The sequence below is a fragment of the Brienomyrus brachyistius genome, chromosome 20 (assembly GCF_023856365.1).
Source record: "Brienomyrus brachyistius isolate T26 chromosome 20, BBRACH_0.4, whole genome shotgun sequence".
In the NCBI taxonomy this organism is placed as follows: domain Eukaryota; kingdom Metazoa; phylum Chordata; class Actinopteri; order Osteoglossiformes; family Mormyridae; genus Brienomyrus; species Brienomyrus brachyistius.
The window spans coordinates 16,499,611-16,517,918 of NC_064552.1; the positions used below are offsets into that span (position 1 = coordinate 16,499,611).

At 40.7% G+C, this 18,308-nt stretch overlaps 1 protein-coding gene across 1 annotated transcript in view; it reads right to left on the bottom strand.

The window, feature by feature from the left end:
- Positions 1-17,688, bottom strand: part of LOC125715402 (integrin alpha-L-like) — a 56,738-nt gene extending 39,050 nt beyond the window's left edge. Inside the window, exons 1-2 of the mRNA XM_048986832.1 lie at positions 17,536-17,688; positions 6,138-6,237 (exon numbers count right to left, since the gene is read on the bottom strand). Of these exons, the coding sequence (XP_048842789.1) occupies positions 6,138-6,237; positions 17,536-17,587 (152 nt within the window). The 5' untranslated portion in view covers positions 17,588-17,688. The remainder of the gene's footprint in view (positions 1-6,137; positions 6,238-17,535) is intronic.
- Between the last annotated feature and the right edge of the window lie 620 nt (positions 17,689-18,308).

Here is an 18,308-nt window from a genome sequence, read left to right on the forward strand (position 1 = left end):
CAGAGTCTGTGCCCTCCACGGCTCAAAATAGGGGCGGTTTGTCACCGGAGTAAAGTTAGCAGTGGATTCGATTTTTGCCAGACATTCACAGATCATCTCTGAATTTACTCTATTAAAACATTACAAAACAAAGTAAATTCCACATTCACAAACTCATGTGTGTTTGTGAAATCACATGCATACCTTGGTTTTTCAATTATGATATCCAGTAAATTGTGAAAAAGCAAAATAATGCAGCTCCTGCTGTGAATTAACACGTTGGCTTGGGTTTTGACTGACTGTAACGTTTCAAAATAAAAGTCCCAAATTTAAAAAAGGCGTAGCTCAACAAATGATTATTACAAAACACACAAAACACTTTCAAACAGTATTCCAATGTGGCACATACGTACAGGAAATGACAAGCACATACATGGCCCACTAACACTCGTGAAATTGTAAATAGTGGTATAAAATAACATGTCCATTATTATTCTGTGCAGGTGGAACATTGACTATATTAAATTTCAGCCTGTGGTTAAAGTACATCAGTAAAGCTACACATATCATAGCCTTTGGCACTTGTGAAATGGAAGTAAGGGATATAAGTTAATTTCACAAATTATCTATAAGTTTCACAGGTTTCAAAGTGCATGATATGTGTAGGTTGACATGTGCCCTTTGACCCCAAGCTGAAATTGAGGTGATGGGGTCTTTGGTTTTGGAGCAATACGATGCTGTATGTTTCACCTCCATAGAAACCAAAGTAAATAAGGGGTTTACGTTAATTTCACAAATTATCTAATCATGATATGTGTAGCTTTACTCATGTCCACAGGCTGAACCACAGGCTGAAATTCAGGTGCTGGGTTCTTTGTCTTTTGAGGACTGGGATGCTCTATGTTCCACCTGCACCGAAAACAATGGATATGAGACTATTTTATTGCACGATTCTTGAAAGGACGTTGGTAAAACAGCGAGTGAGAATAAACTCATACATAGAGACAGGGGAGCCTTTACAGAGACAAAAGTGGATACAGGCAATAGAGACATATCGCAATTTTTTTTTTCAGTTTGGCAGCTTATAAAAACTTCAAATCTGAAACAGATCAAAATTAATCCAACAAAATGTAATACATATGAACCTTTACTTTACTCTCACTTATGTCTACATTCATTTTTGAAACATAAACACACAAACATCTTCCTCTGTCCAGTGTCTGTGTTGCTTTGCCAATCTCAGTCTTTTCTTTTAACTGGCCATTCTGAGATACGGCTTTTTCTTTGCAATTCTGCCTAGAAGGCCAGCATCTGAAGTTGCCTTTACGCTGTGGACGTCGATTTTGCGGGTACTATTTAATAAAGCTGCCAGTTGAAGATTTATGAGAGATCTCTTTCTCAAACTATATGCTCAAATATTTATCATCTCACCTCTCCCTCTCCTCCTTCTATTGTAGTTAAAGCCAGTTTGTGCAGCTCTATGAAGAGAGTAGTACACAGCGTTGTACAAGATGTTCAGTTTCCCGGAAATTTCTCACATGAAATAGCCTTCATTTCTCAGAACAAGAATTGACTGATGAGTTTCACAAGAAAGTTCTTTGTTTCTGACCATTTTGACCTTGTAATTGAACCCACAATTGCTGATACTTCAGCTACTCAGCTAGTCCAAGAAGGCCAGTTTTATTGCTTCTTTAACCAGCACAACAATTTTCATCTGTGCACATAATTGCAAAAAGGTTTTCTAATGATCAAAATTATAAACATGCATTAGCAAACACAACATTCCACTGGTACACAGGACTAATTGTTGCTAATAATGGGCCTCTGTACACCTATGTAGATATTCCATTAAACAGCTGTGTCCATCTATAATACAGTAGTTATTTACAACATTAACAATGTCAACACAGTATTTCTGATCACTCTGATGTTATTATAATGAAGCAAAAAACATATTTTTTTCAAAAGCAAGGAATTTTCTAAGTGACCATAAACTTTTGAGCAGTTATGTAAGTAAGAATCAATTCATAGTTACTTAAGGTATAAGGATATTCATTTTTTATACTATGGGTTATTCAACTGTTGGTTTCTTCATTTGATATATATTGAAAAGATGAATAAAGCATAATTAAAAGTTTTTTATGTTTCTAAATAATAGAATCGTGCATTATATAGAGCTTTCATTTTATTCTGGAGTCTCTTCTCCCATCAGGCACTTAAATAAAACATAAATAAACGTAAAAAAGTGCTTAAAAAGTCATAAGCTTTTCAGTTACATGTATCCTCTCCTCAGTGAAAAATCAATGATTTTAACAACAAGCAAAATGTGGAACACAAACTGTTTCATTTACACTGGTCATTCTCATGAACAGAAGAGTCCTTAAATAAGGCAATAAATTTTCAGTGAAATACAGTGTTTGAATTTTGTGAAGATCAAGTGACATTACCTTATTAGGTACACCGTAATCATAAAAATATTGTGACACCCCTCCAAATCATTGAATTCAGGTATTCCAATCACTTCCATAAACACAAGTGTACATAATCAAACACCTCGGCTTGCAGACTACTTCAACAAACATCTGCGAATGAATGGGTTACTCTCAGGAGGTCAGTGTATCCAAACATGATACCATGAAAGGATGCCACCTGTGCAATAAGTCCATTCATGAAATTTCCTTGCTACTAAATAATCCATGGTCAATTGTTAGTGGTATTATAACAAACTGGAAGCAATTGGGAACAAGAGCAACTCAGCCATGAAGTGGTAGGCCACGTAAAATCACAGAGCGGGGACAACGCATGCTGAGGCACACAGTGTGCAGAAGTCGCCAACTGTCTGCAGTCAATAGGTACAGACCTCCAAATTTTGTGTGGCCACAACAAGGACATTGCGTAGAGAACTTTCCAGGCCAAGCAGCTGCATCCAAGCCTTACAACACCAAGTGCAATGCAAAGCGTCGGATGCAGTGGTGTAAAGCATGCCGCCACTGGACTCTACAACAGTGGAGACGTGTTCTCTGGAGTGATGAATCATGCTTCTCTGCCTGGAAATCCAATGAACGAGTCTGGGTTTTGCGGCTGCCAGGAGAACGGTACTTGCTTGACTGCATTGTGCCAAGTGTAAAGTTTGGTGGAGGATTATATTGTGGGATTGTTTTTCCAAGGATTGAGCTTGGCCTCTTAGTTCTTCATTTCAGAACCATTGTACTTTGCTAGTACTACAGTAATTTGAACTATGTTGGTTTGGACAACAGTAGTTCGAACCACAATAGTCTCAGATTTTCTTTTTGATATGCAACAAAATCTCTCAGTTATTAAGAATTTATTCATTTTTAGCCATTAAGTTGTCCACACTGCTTTCCCCATGTTTTTTCCATTTAATACTGTGTGTATACAAACCCTGAACAATAAATCATTTCAGCATCGTCATCACAATGTGCGCATATGTAATAATCATATCGCATTTTTAGCACTGCTTTCTGTCTGTTGTCACAACTCACGACAACACACCTGACTCTCTATTAAGATAAGTTCTATTTGGCAGTATTTTTTTTTTGGTAGATTCATCTTCTTTTTGGTTTTATAAAGATCACAATGCTACTCAATGTGATATTTCAATGTGAGTATCGCGCAGCCCTAAATATATTATTGCATCGAGCAGACCAAGACATCACAAGGAGATGAAGAGAGTGAAGAAGAGACGTTTTCTAACAGGGAAACAACATCCTTTTTATTTAGTCATTAAAACAGGGGTCACCGACATGGTGCACCCACATACCACAAGAGGGCCCGCTGCCCTTTTGTGGGACCTGTGCTCACAGCCCTGTACCATGCAGCTTGATTGGCATTCGCCAGAGAACACCTACATTGACAGGTTCACCATTAGTGCCTATTTCTCTTTACAGATGAGAGCAGGTTCACACTGAGCATGTGACAGGCGTGAAAAAGTCTGGAGATGCAGTGGTGGACGTTAAACTGCCTGCAATATCATGATTGGTTTGGTGGTGGGTCAGTGATGGTCTAGGGAAGCATATCTTTGGAGGGCCACACAGACTCAGACCCACTGTCAAACCTTACACTGGGGCCGTGGGTCCTGGGTTCCTCTTGGTGCAGGACAATGCCTGGCCTTATGTAGTTGTAGTGCATAGGCAGTTCCTGGATGTCGAAGGTATTGATGCGACTGACTGACGCCCATATTCTCCAGACCTGGATCCAATCGAGAACCTCTGGGACATTATGTAATGGTGTGTCTGACACTACCAAAGTAGTGTCACAGACTGCCCAGGAGCTCACTAATGCCCTGATCCAGGTCTGAGAGGACATCTCCAGGACACCATCTGCCTTGTCATTAGGAGCATACAGACATGTGGGGGCATACACACTACTGAGCTACATTATGAGTAGTCATGATATAATTCAGGCCACTTGGATCAGTATGTGATTTTAGATTTGTGATGTTTTTTTTTTACTTTGATTTTCAGCGTGATTTTGAATCCAGCCCTTATTAGGTGAATGACTTTGGTTTCCATGATTTTTCACATCATTTAGTTTATGTGAATTAATCAATGTACATCGATATAAAATTTCAACTTGAATATTTCGTTCATTGAAGTCTGATTTGTGAATTAAATGTTCCCTAAATTGTTGTGAACAGTGTATGTAATGAATTCTATTGTATATCAAAAAAGTGGGTAAACAACATCTTCTAATACTACCATACCTGAACAGAGAAGTGCAGAAAAAGTACTTACAACTATATTTTCAAAGCACTTGACATTATTTATGTTTGTACAGCAAGATTACTAAATATTTTCACCTAACATGGTGACTATCCTTCAACTGCATTTTCCGCCACTGATGACAGATTTGCCAGGAGCAAAGCTTCTAACCACAACTCGAGAGCTGTAGTTCAAACTACAAAACTTAATGACAGTGTTTGTGAACATTTGAACTATGGTTTTGGGAAACTTTGGGAACAAGTCCGCAGTAACAATATACTGAAAGCAACAGCAAATTATAAATGTAAAACAATGTTTTTTGAAAGATTTTACCCCCCCTCTCCCTGAAAGTGGTTTCCCCACTGCCTGCTATCCCCGATCCACTACCACACACATTACCTCGCAATGAGTGTCTATGTCTCAGCGGAGCCTGACCATGAGTAGGTAGCTATGTGTCAAACATGTTTCTTTACTTCTACCACTCAGTAGAATAACAGACATTTACATTTGTAAGCAAACTTCATCTTATTTGGTCTGTTATTGTCTCCCCCAACAGTGAAATGATATTTTCACTCATGAGTGTATGCAGTACATGTATTAAGTGTATGTCCTATAGCGCTGGGGGTACCCATCCAGCATGCTGGACTGGTGTCGGCAACATAAATAATGCAAATAGTTGTGTATAATAAGTGTCTATTGTGTTGTGTTTTATTGTAGTATAATGCATAATGTTTGGTGTTATGTGTTGGGAATGTGGATGAGTTGGTGTTTGACGGTTCTGCTGTGATGCCTGGGTTTTCCAGACACTGCAGTTTGTTTATGAAAGTATGGAAAAATCACATCCTGTGTTGGTTCAAAACCCAGCATTTCACAATCCACCCAGTCTTGCAGCAACATGCACTATAAGCTTGTGAGGACACAAATATTTAATTTGATTCTATTTTTTTAAATTCATATTAATTGAAATAATTCCTTCTAATCAACCAGTCATTCAGTATAGTTGATTCACACACGAGGTGTGATGAGACAGATGTCACTTGAGGTGTCTCACTTCACACAGCCCACCAGAGCATGAATTGAAAAATTCCCCCATAGGGAAATTCTCTTTACGACTCCCCCAACTTGCTTTCTGTACATGAGAGCAAGCTGGCTGTGAAGGGCAGACACCCATAGCAGAGCCCAGGGAGCTGGAGGGTAAGGGCCCTTCTTAAAGAGATGTGCCGAATCGCAGACGCAGAGCCACAGCCCACTGAGCCACACGCTGCTGTACCTGCTACACCTAAGTCAGTGGAAAAATGCACATTATTGTGCATTATTGTGACATGCCCATATTTTGATGTGAGAATACACTAACCCCTGTATGTTTATAATGTTGTTCAAATACTTAACTTATCATTGTGATAGAAATACATATGAAATGTTGCAGAGCTCACTCACCATTTCTCATCTTCTGATCTGTATTGCAAAACTTGGTATCCAGAGTAGTCCTTTCCATCCAGGTCATAGATTGTGGTGTTTTTTTCATCAATGTTGAAAGCTGGACATACAAAGGAAACTTTTTTAGAATCAAATTTGCAGATTTCGATTTCATAATAGTAATGGCAATTCAATAAAGGCACTTAGATTTACGTTTGCCAAAAATGTAACAATTAGAAAAGGAAAAACAGAGAGACAGACAAATGCATGTCATGTGCTCAGGAAATGGATTCATGCACCCCTCTAATAGCAATGAAGTAGGGCTGAGCAGGGTGGCTCACTGGGCAGCACTGTGGTTTCACATATGCCAATAGAAATGTAATAGGATACACCACAGTATTTTGGGAGAGGGCATGATAAATTTCGCAATGTCCCCCAGTACGGCGGTGTAAAACGTATGAAGGTATGCAAAAATAGGTAACTCCAAGCTTACTCAAGTCCTGCCTCTAACTCTGTGTGTGTGTGTGTGTGTGGGGGGGGGGGGGGGTTGCTCCCATTGTGTTTCTATGGGTCTCCTCCCACACTCCAGATGCATGGCATGAGTAGGTATAGATAACCTTGTTCAAACATAAATCACAGACACCGTAATCGACTCAGGGCAATTAGCCATTGTTGTATTTTATAACAGCAATTCCTACCGAAAGCTCTGAATCGTGTATAAGCAGTTTACCTGTTGACATCCACTGAGAAACTCAGATGACATCACTGCCACTGTAATATTTCACTATGCTTGTCCAATTTAGCTTGTTTTTGAAGAGCTATGTCAGATACCCATCATTGGATGGTTATGGAGGTATGGACACCGATGTCAGCATGCTTTGAGTGGCAGGTGCTTTGTAATTCATGGGCACAAATTACAAATTAGCCATGTATATATTTATTATACAGCCGGGCAGACCGAGACATCACAAGAGCAGCAAAGGACAAGGAAACTTGCTTGCAGGGGTAGAACACTAACCCAACAGTCCATGCAGTTCATAACAGGCACCCAACGAGCACCGAACCGAATATAACCAGGGAGAATCCTGGAGGCTAGACGCAGGACATCAATATACACACACAGTGGCAGATTTATACACAGCTAAGGACAAGCGAGAATCGTACAGGGTGCATATAAGACACAGGCAAACACACGCGTAACAATAGGGAAATGCAACTATAACCACAGCTAGAACATCAGGACATACATGAGACTATTTATCATTACACACGGGGCATGCTGGGATATGCAACCCCCACCGGCGGTACAATATGTTTGCAACACCATTTCAGAGTCAATGTAGCAACAAAGAAGAGGTAAAAAGGACTTCCTCAGAAAGTGAAGTGCAGACATTATAGTGTTCAAAGTAGAGGAACAGCAAAACATTTTATATAGTAGTACATCTGCGAGTATGACACACAAAGAAAAGAAAAAACATTCAGAATGGGAGCACGTGGCTGCTGCTGTTAACATGATCAGCTCAGCAAACCGGACAATAATAGAAATGACTTAGAAAATTAGCCGGGTTTAAAATCCATTGAAAAATGCATATATATGTACAGACATGAATTCATATACAGTGGAAACCGCATTTAGTGATCAGAGTTATAGCAGTCAACCACTTATATGGATTAAAAAGCTTGGGAGAGAATCATTCCTGTACAAATACTGTTTAAAAAATGTGCTTATAGTAGAACTATAATGTTGCCTATCAATTGGAGCAAATGGGGCTCGTTGTTGTAACACCTGTATGTCATTTGAATACATACTGTACAGGGGTGTGCACCATTCAGAAATGACTTGATAATGACCTTGAAAATCAAAATCAGTCAATAAATCAAAATTGAAAACACGGTGCAGAATCGCAATTCGACTTTGAATATAAATAAACAGAACCAAAATGGAATTGATTTCACATAAATTCATATACATGGTGTAAGTGCAGCTTTAACAATACAGCTTAATATTTCAATATGAATTACCCAGCATGTTAACATACTGTAAGAGGCATACACTGAATTCCGCCACTACCCCGTGCCAGACGATTACGAATATTTAGGGCAGCAACAGTATCTGTCGGCCATGCCCCCCTGTTCAAGCACCTGCCTGAAAAGTCTGTGCATGTCACTGTTATTCATGATGAATCCCACATTTGAAGTGACGCCTCTAGAATAAATAATTTAACTGCGATTTTGTGTACCATAGTGAAAGAGCACACTGTAGTGTTAAAAAAGTAACCCTATCACCACCCTATCCATCTGACAGCCCAAAATTAATTGTGGAGATGCAGATATCGGAGTTACAAAATCCATTCGCGCTGATAAATGCTTCCTCCCTCCACAAGCACAAATATTCACACTCACACTTACACAGATGCAGACATACCCACACACATCATCAAGGACACACGTAGATACCTACACGGGCACCCCTACACATACATGCGCCCTCTCACATACTTCAACTGTCAATTTAATCAAAAACCAGACAGCATTGTTCAGTTGATTGCTTTTGCTCACCATTGATGTTACTGGTCTGAGTCTAAGAATACCTTTATATTTATATATTTAGAATATTGAATTCTGTGTTGGTGTCACGCAGATATCGACTGAAGCCAATGTACTATCACTGAACTTTAAACCTTCAGAACTTAACTCATCATTATTAACTTTCATTAAAATTGGAATTGTATTGATAAACTTAATTAATAAATCTATTAAGTACTGTGAATTTAATTTTTATTAATTTCACAGTACTTTTTAGGTGCAAGTAATTTTATGAGACTGATTAGTTAATGAGAATTATACCCACAGCACCTACAGAAATCAGTCACAAAGTCCCTCAGATAACCTGGATGAGATCGGACACGAACTGGTCTTAAAGGAACCTCAACTGAATGTGTGGCTGGGCCTTGAGGTGGCCCGACTGTGGGTTCAGATGGGTGTGCATCTGAGTCCACAGGCAAGTCCCAATCACCTGCTGATGAAGGGGAGCCAGCGTGAATACATGTGCCAATTCTGGTGCTGCCACCAGGCGGAAGTGGCTAGTGTGCTATCAAGTCCCATCGGAAAGAAAGTAGGTGGCTTACCCTAGCTTCCCCGCAACCTGAACAGGAGATGAGAGCAGCTTGTGGTCACAATGAGGACGGCGGATCCTGACCCAGTCCAAGACTGCAATAGTAGGTTTCTTCGCCCTCCAGGACCAATCAAACTGTAGCTTCATCTGTCACATTCCTTACCTTTCCTGCTGTTGAGAGGACACCTAGTGGCGGCACGGAGGGGGTGGCGAAATAAAACTGACCTTGAGCCAATCCAGTGGAAGCTGCAGTTCACATCCAACATCAGTGATGCTGGTGGCTCTATAATGGAGCAGTGTGTGAAGGAGAGCCGCTGAAAAGGTATAACCTTCAGCTAAGTGGGCTCTGATGCCATTTTTTATTGGGATGGAACACTCTACCATTGGCCTGAGGGTGATATATGCTGGATGTGCTGGATGTCTCGCTCCACCAGAAAGGCTTCAAACTCAGGAGACACAAATTTGGCCCCATTATCTATTGTTGTGGCCAGAAGAAGTCACCATTGAGCAAAGAGGGTGTCTAAAAAGTCAGTGACCACCCATGCTGTGATAGTGCCAGTAGAGACCATCACAGGCCACTTAGGGAAGAGATCATATATGACAAGAAGGAACCGCAGGTGGTGTGGAATTCCATGTAGTTCCCCAGAGATGTCCAGCTGTAAATGTTCCCAAGGACGGGCAGGGCAAAGCAGAGGCTGCAGAGGGTGTGGTGCAGGTTGGCCCATTTTCCCACTCATAAGGTAGGCTGCACAATCCCTAATTAGATTTTCTATGACCCTATCAATGCCGGTCCCCCATACTAGGTCCCTACAACGCTGCTTGACACATACAATACCCAAATGGCATTCATGCACCATGTTAAGAATATGTGCGCGAAGCCTGCTGGGCACCACTGAGACAGCTCCACGAGCCACGCAATGCTCATTCCAACAAGAGAGTTCATTCCTGACCCTGTGATAAGGGGCCAACTCCGCAGAAACTTTAGTTGGCCAGCCTGTGCAAATGTACAGTATGTAGGAAGCTGGGAGAGGACTGGGTCTTGTTTTGAGGCGTTCTTTGATGGAGACAGCTGTCTTCAGTGGTGTGGGCAACATCTGGATGAGGTCTGGCTTCTAATAAACAGAGTCTGGTACTGCAGGATACTGAGTGAGTGGGACAGCAGATCTCCCACAACATTATCACAACCTGAGAAGAAACACAGAGTGAAATTGTACTGCTGAAGTCGATCTGATCATGTGTAAAGTCGGAGTGGTTTGCGCCCTGTGCCAGTTGTTGCAAGCAAAACTGTCAGTACCTGTTGGTTGGTGTGCAGTGTAAATGCCCTGCCAAAAAGGTACAAGAGCCATCGCTCACAGACCCAGACACAGGCTAGAGCCTCACGTTCGCCCACTGAATATTTTTGTTTGGTGGGAGTGAGAGCACGGGAGGCAAAGGCAATGGATGGGTCCGCTGCAGAATTAGGGAATGATAGGGAAAAGTGTGCCAGGATAGGAGGCGATGTGAGTTGGGACATCAGGAGCTGGAAAACCACAGAGGGGGAGGCATACAAATCCAATGTGCGTTTTTCTGAAGCAGCTGATGCAAAGGAGCTGTGGTATTGGAGTAGTGAGGCAAAAAATGCAGGTAGTAGGCTGTCCTGCCAACCTGGGCAACATTTTTAGGTTTGGAAATACTTTGAATGACCTCAATATTCGACTGAAGTGGGGTGAGGCCCTCGGCCATGAGGTGGAATCCCACAAACTCAATTCCAGGTACAGAAACCACACATTTTTGGCTGTGAAATGTGAGGTGATGTTTAGCTATCACCTCAAACACTCTAAGCAGGCGTTCATCGTGGATGGCAGATGTAAGTCCATGGACAACTATGTCATTGAGGTAGATGACCACACCAGGGATGCCAGTGAAGATAGTAGCCATAATCCTCTGGAAGCAGCTGGGGGGCAGAGCTAAGTCCAAATAGAACTCATGTGTACTGAAACACTCCAGCATGGCAGGATGGAGAGGGATCTGAAGATAGCTCTGATGAAGGTCCAGTATTGTGAAGATCATCGAGCCATGAAAATGGTAGGTGAATTCTTCTATGAAATGAATTGGGTACTTCTCAGGGACGATTGTTTACAGTCCAGAGCTCAACACAGAGATGTAGGTTTCCGCATTTCCTCCTATCTATCTCCAGAATGGAGAAGCATTAACTGGCTCAATTATGCCTTCCTCCAGCAGGTGGCACAGCTCATCGGCTATGGTGAGCTGACAGTTAAAATCCAGTTATATCCAGTAGGGAGAATCGAGGTTGCGGTGAAAAGGTTGAAGCCCTGTAAGTTGCCACCATGTTGTGAGACGTGAAAAGGAAAGTCTGGGACTAGTTTAGAGCCATAGCAGACAAATAACCGGATGTAGCCTACTATGTTAATTTTGGAACTGCCGCAGCCACATAAAGCAATAGTGGCCTTAGAATGTGGGATGTGGGAGAAAAACTGCCATACAGTAGCCTGTGCTGCTGTGCATATGACGTAGATCACATGCGTAAAATGGACTGTTGCAATATCAGAAATACATGAGATTGATCGGCCAGTGTCCGGGCCAAGCAGGCTGAAAATCAAGTGACCAAATTGGTGCATCTCTAATTATAAATGTTGAGGTTAAAGCCTCAATGATGTGGGACTGCAGGGGTTTCATGAGGGATCTTTCTATGGCTTAGCATTGTGAAGGATGAAAACAGGAACCATGTGAAACTAATATTTAGCACAAACAGAAATTAGGGAACTTAATAACAAAACAAGAAACATTAGCTACATTCTGGGAATTAAACACTAGGAGTAGAACACAAGGGGAATTAGACAGAACACGACTGGAACAGAACGGAACACAAGCAGGGAAAAGCTAGGACAAGAAAACTAATAGAAAATAAAGACTGGGAAACAAAAACAGGAAACACAAATAAACAGATGAGACTGGTCTCTGACCAGCATCAAACCCATAGTCAGAAGGTTACAGTTTATGCCACATGCTCCACCGGTTGAGCCATGTGGCAGTCTGTGGAACGTGAAGAGCACACAGGGTGGAAAGACCAGAGACAGGGTGGAGAACTGGATGGCCAGCAACGCCCACTGGTCAGTCGGGGAGGAGATACAAAGGGCAGGGTCGGACGGGGAGAAAATAAATATATTTGACTTTGCATCCATTTGGTAACTTGATGAGGTTATCTGATAAATAGCAATGCAGGGTGAAGAGTGAATGAAGAGTACATTATGCATGTTACTAGTAGCCTAATGAAAGATTTTTTAGCATACATCTTTTCTTTTGTATTTACTAGTTAATTTAATAATATATAAAGTACACATATTTATATAAATATTATATATGTATTATGTTAAAATATTAACAATATTAATAAGAGCTCTTGTATCAGAAGCTGTATCGGTATCTGGAGTTGTGTTTTGGAAAAATTGTGGATTGGCCCATTTCTAGTTATAGCATTAATTGTGAAATGAAAAATGACTTTTGTAACATCGGTAATATAATGAGAGCTCATCAGGCTGAACCTGCAGCAGTGGATTGGATTTTGAAGGGATATTGCAGTTCCGGTAGACGGAACTGAAATGCTAAATCATGAACGATTGTATCGTGATTTTGGTATTGGATTCAGAATCATTATACCCTATCTATACCTTAAATCATGTGCGGCTCAGCTGGCTGGAGTGTTCACGAACATCTTCAACCTCTCCCTCTCCCTGTCTGTAGTCCCAGCCTGCTTCAAAATGGCCACCATCGTCCCTGTACCCAAATCCTCCACCATCGCATCACTGAACAAGTGCAGACCGGTAGCCCTGACCCCCATCATGAGCAAATGCTTTGAGAGGCTGGGCAGGGACTTCATCTGCTCTGCGTTACTTGATTCACGGGACCCTCTACAATTTGCATACCGCCACAACAAGTCCACTGATGATGCCATAGCCCTGAAAATACACACTGCTTTCTCACACCTGGAGAAGAGAGACACGTATGTGAGAATGCTGTTTGTAGATTATAGCTCAGCATTCAATACCATTGTTCCCTCGAAGCTGGATAGGAAACTTCAGGATTTAGGATTGAGCAGCTCTCTCTGGACCTGGATCCTCAACTACCTGTCAGACAGGTGCCAGGTGGTCAGACTGGGTAGCATCACCTCATCCTATGTGACAATGAACATTGGTGCTCCAGTGGGGTGTGTACTGAGCCCTCTCCTGTACTCACTCTACACCTACGACTGCACGGCCACAAGGAGCTCCAACATCATTGTGAAGTTCGCGGACGACACAACAGTGGCGAGTCTAATCACCAATGGTAATGAGACGGCATACAGGGAGGAGGTCAGTGCCCTGGAATTCCAGAGCTGCAGAGGTGCACATAACCCCATCACCATCAACGGCGCTGTGTGAAGAGAGTGAGCAGCTTCCGTTTCCTAGGTGAACATCTAGAGGAAGATCTCACGTGGTCAGTTCACTCGGCCAAAACAGTGGAGAAGGCGCAGGAGACTGAAGAGATTCGCCATGAGCCCCCACATCCTCAGGACCTTCTATTGCTGTGCCATTGACAGTATCCTCACTAGATGCATCACCACCTGGCACGGCAATAGCACCGCCTACAACCGCAAAGCTCTGCAGAGAGTGGTGCAGTGTTCTGGAAGGATAATTGGAGGTGAGCTTCCCTCCCTCCAGGACACCTACAGGAACCGGTGTCTGAGGAAAGTGGGAAGGATCATCAAAGACTCCAGTCACCCCAGTCACAAACTGTTTAAACTACTTCCGTAAGGCAGGAGGCAATGCAGTATCCGGCCTCGAACTAGCAGGCTGTGGGACAGCCTTCTCCATCAGGCCATCAGACTGCTGAACACTGACCACTAGTACTTCATAGACACTTCACTGGAACTTTTTGACACTTATGCTCTCCATACTGCACATAATTCCCTTTTTTGCACAACATTAATATATATTTATACTACGGGACCGTTGAATGCTTGAACCTGATTGGCTGACGAACGTTCTGAGGTGTGCAATTATTTTCAGGGAAACGCACGGCGAACGTAGTTCCAGGCAGCTCTCTTGACCGCATTACAGTTCCATATCACTTTGCATAGTTAACTGTAATAATATTGCAATAAATAGAAAAATGCAACGAACGAATAAATAATTAAATTCCACGTGCAAAGAGGCACTTTTTTTAATACATGCACAAGCTTTTCTGTCTCATTACTGCAATCACACGTCCTTGCACACGCACACTACGGTTACACACTCACACAAAAACGTGTTGTCAGCGCTGCCCTGACGATTTTATCAGTTAGCCTAGTGTAGCAACTTAAAGGCTACACATGACATTTCTCACTAGCGAGGTAATAACAGCACTGCATCTTAAAGTAGACTTACAGTTTAGAGACGGTGCTTCAGAACACTGTTGAGGGACACACAAAGGTAGCCTAATTCATACAAGCTCTCTCTCTCTCTCTCTCTGTTTCTTTTTCTCTGTGTCTCTGTCTCTCTCGCTCTCTTTCTAAAAACTTCATTATTAACTGCATTAGTCTGCTATCAACGGCTGAAGCCTCCATTGCCAGCTTTAAAATGACGTTTTGGAACTAGCAAAAGAGTTGTTGGATGAGATACGGAAGAAATAATCCTACTCACAATAGCGATTTAAGTAGAAAAACCGGACGAATCCCTTGAAATATATCATCTGATCGATGTCTTGAGGTGTGGCAACCGTAGTATAAGCGGAATAATTGACTCCGGACCGTTGAATTATTAAAAAATAATGCACACCCGAGGTGGTCATGCGGCCACGACGCGAAGCGGAATTATTTTTAATAATTCAACGGCTCGTCGTCAATTATTCCTTACATATATGTATATATATATGATGTATGTTTTGTATTCATATTTATTCTTGTGCATATTTATTCTTATATTTTGTATTGTATATTTTGTACACCACTACTGCTTGTGAAGCTCGCACACAAGAATTTCACTCACATGTACTGTACCAGTGTACCAGCAATAATGTGACAATAAAAGTGATTGATTGATTGACTGATTGATTAATTGTTTCCCATAGAATTAGTGGCAGTGGCTGACAGGGGTGCCGGTGTGTGTCTTTCCACGTGCAAAGAGGCACTTTTTTTAATAATGGATTTCCCACTTTGTTTTACAGCAGGGTGCTGAAGATGTGTAAATTCAAAGAAGAAACTGGGTTTTTATGTTAGATATACACTCAAAAAAAAAAAGAAAAAACGTAACTAAAGCTGTGACACACAATATTCAACAACATGTTCACCACCCTGTTCCCCCTTTTACACAGGCTAAGTTGCTAAAAAAAACCACCTACATTTGGCTGACAAAAATTAATTTTGTACTTAGGAACAGAAGTAGCTAGCCAGATTTACATCTAATGCAGTCAATGAAGCCTTACATGACACACAAGATGCCACTTCTTGAGCATGCCTATAGAAATTAACCAGAATGTCACTAGCAGGCTAGCAAGTTAATTCCAAGTTCTAGAACGCAGCACTGCTGTTTGCTAATTGCTCTATTTTTCTGTCCTATAACAACAATCAGCGAGCAATATCTGATAGTATATCTTACTACATTCTTCTCCGAAGCAGCTTCGTTCCTACGTTAGATTATTAGTTATGCGAAAATGAAGTTCACTGCGAGCAAGCTGGGACCAACAGGATGTGTCATGTGGTTTATGAAATGTAGCCAAAGATGGTGATAGGCTATGTGTAAAGGTATGTAAGCCTGTTGATGAAGGTTCTTGAAATTACAAAAAAAAAAAAAAAAAAAAAAAACTAGACAGGTGCTACTTACAATTGCACGCAGGGCATGCTGGGACATGCACCCCACTGGCGCCCCAATATTTTATTAAGTGTTTTAAGTATCTGAAATATATAAAATACAATATCTCAAGTATTTCTTTTTTACAAATTACATATGATTTTTTTCCCGTCCTGCAAAGGACAAATTAAAAATAAAAATTAAATACGTATTTTAAATGCTATAATTCATAGAAATACTTCCCATCTCTGTGTGCAATTGCTCTGCACCATTTGGAAATCTGCAGACTTTTTCAGTGTATGTTTTATTTATGTTGTTCTTCCATATGCTCATATGAAGCTTTTAGAAATGTGCCCCCTGGTCATGAAATATGGCAATGCAAAATATTTACAATAACAATGTGATCATTAGCAAAGTTAAGGAAATCAAAAAAGCTAGCTCAAAAAATGATTTCCAAATCATAACAACCATAGATACATTTATTTCTCCAGGAATTCACAAATGACTGCACGATAAAGAAATTCTTCTGTATAAATCCTTTCAGAAAAGCTACAGATAGTAATCCAACAATGTGGGACTGCCTGCCTATACAGATATCCACACAGATATGCACTCTTAACACAACCAGATACGCCTACGCCCAGGCTACTTCCTTGCCTTCTGGTCATGTCCTCCAAAGGACCTGTTTTGGTAAGATATGTCACTGCCAAGCTGTTAGACCTATTTTAATTGGATTTACCATGCTATCATCTACATTAATTTAAATAATAAGTACTGCTACAATTTCTTAATAACCTAAAATTCATCATATTATTTCCTAAACAAATATTCTCAGGGCGATAAATGGCGTAAATGGTTAGGATAATAACATAACGATTGTGAAGAATTTAAGACGGGGACAGTAGGAAACGGGAAAGTTTGCTCTGTAAGTAGTTTTTAATCCTCGGTTTTCCGGTACAAATAAAGACCTCCTAAATTCTAAATGTCTACGAAAATCTCCGTGGGACATGGTGTTTTAAGAATTTTATGATTTTCAAAATATGAGAGTATATTTAAGAAGTTAAAATTTTAATTAATCATTTCCTGTAATGCAATGTCTAACAAGTATCAGCTAAACTGCACCCACACATAACACCATCACGACGATGGTGGAACATTCTGAGGGTAAAGTAACGGTTGTTGCTAATGACGTCATGTTTAACCGTATAATTTGCTTCTCCAAAATTCTACTTCGTTTACTAAAAACGACACCTTTTCACTAAATCAAAAATAAATTTTAAGCCAAATTTGCCAATTGACATTTTTTATGATTTAAGAAAAATGTATCGATCACAACGCTGCTGCACCAATGATATTGAAACTCGAAAAACCCTAACCTCCGTATTGGCCCTGCGGAAATATATTGTCATTTATTACTTATAATTAAATATACAAATAAAGAAGTTGAGTAAAAAAGAACTGCATCAGTATGTAACCAGAAAAGGCACTGCGTTCTTACCTATGCCCCCCATAAGGCAGTTGAACAAAAGTATTAAACAAGCAGAAGCCATCGCTGTTCACTTCTTTTTCTATAATAAAGAAAGTCAGTAACTGCGAGCCCTCAAACGATTTCCTGTGCTTTACCATAACGGGGCGTTACCTCGCATTCTGACCCTGGGAACGAAATGTGCAGTTACGTTTCTGCTTTCGCAACTGTATTCACCCGCCATTTGAGGTGTGAAGATGTAGGTGCAACTGCTATAAACTGACATTTAAACTTTAAACATTCTAAATATGCATTAATACCACGGTTTCAAGGGAACAAATGATATGCATAAGGTAAACGATAGGAAGGTGTATTTAAACCGCAGTTAATTGCATTTTTGGCGTCCTGAGTGATATGATATTTTCTTGCAAATATATATTTTTGGTTTCATTTCAGTGTTTTTTTTACTGCTTTTCGGCAAAGGAAAGGCGCCAGATGTGGGTATTAAACACACGAACATAGTTCACGTCAGTAAGTTTAATCTGACGTGGATTTCTTGTTACCCTCTCTCTCACACACACACATACATTACATACAAACACACACACAGTTCACACAGTTAGTAGGTATTTACAGAAGTTTTGAATTTCAGTGTCTTGATTTTAATTAGAAATTGTATTTTGTAGATCAAAGATATTGTGATAATTAACCAAAACATGCTTGCTACTTTTTACTTAAAGTGTCATTTTCTTTTTACTAGTCTTTCTCTTTACACAGCCAATTTAACTTAGTAAAGACCCTGTCTG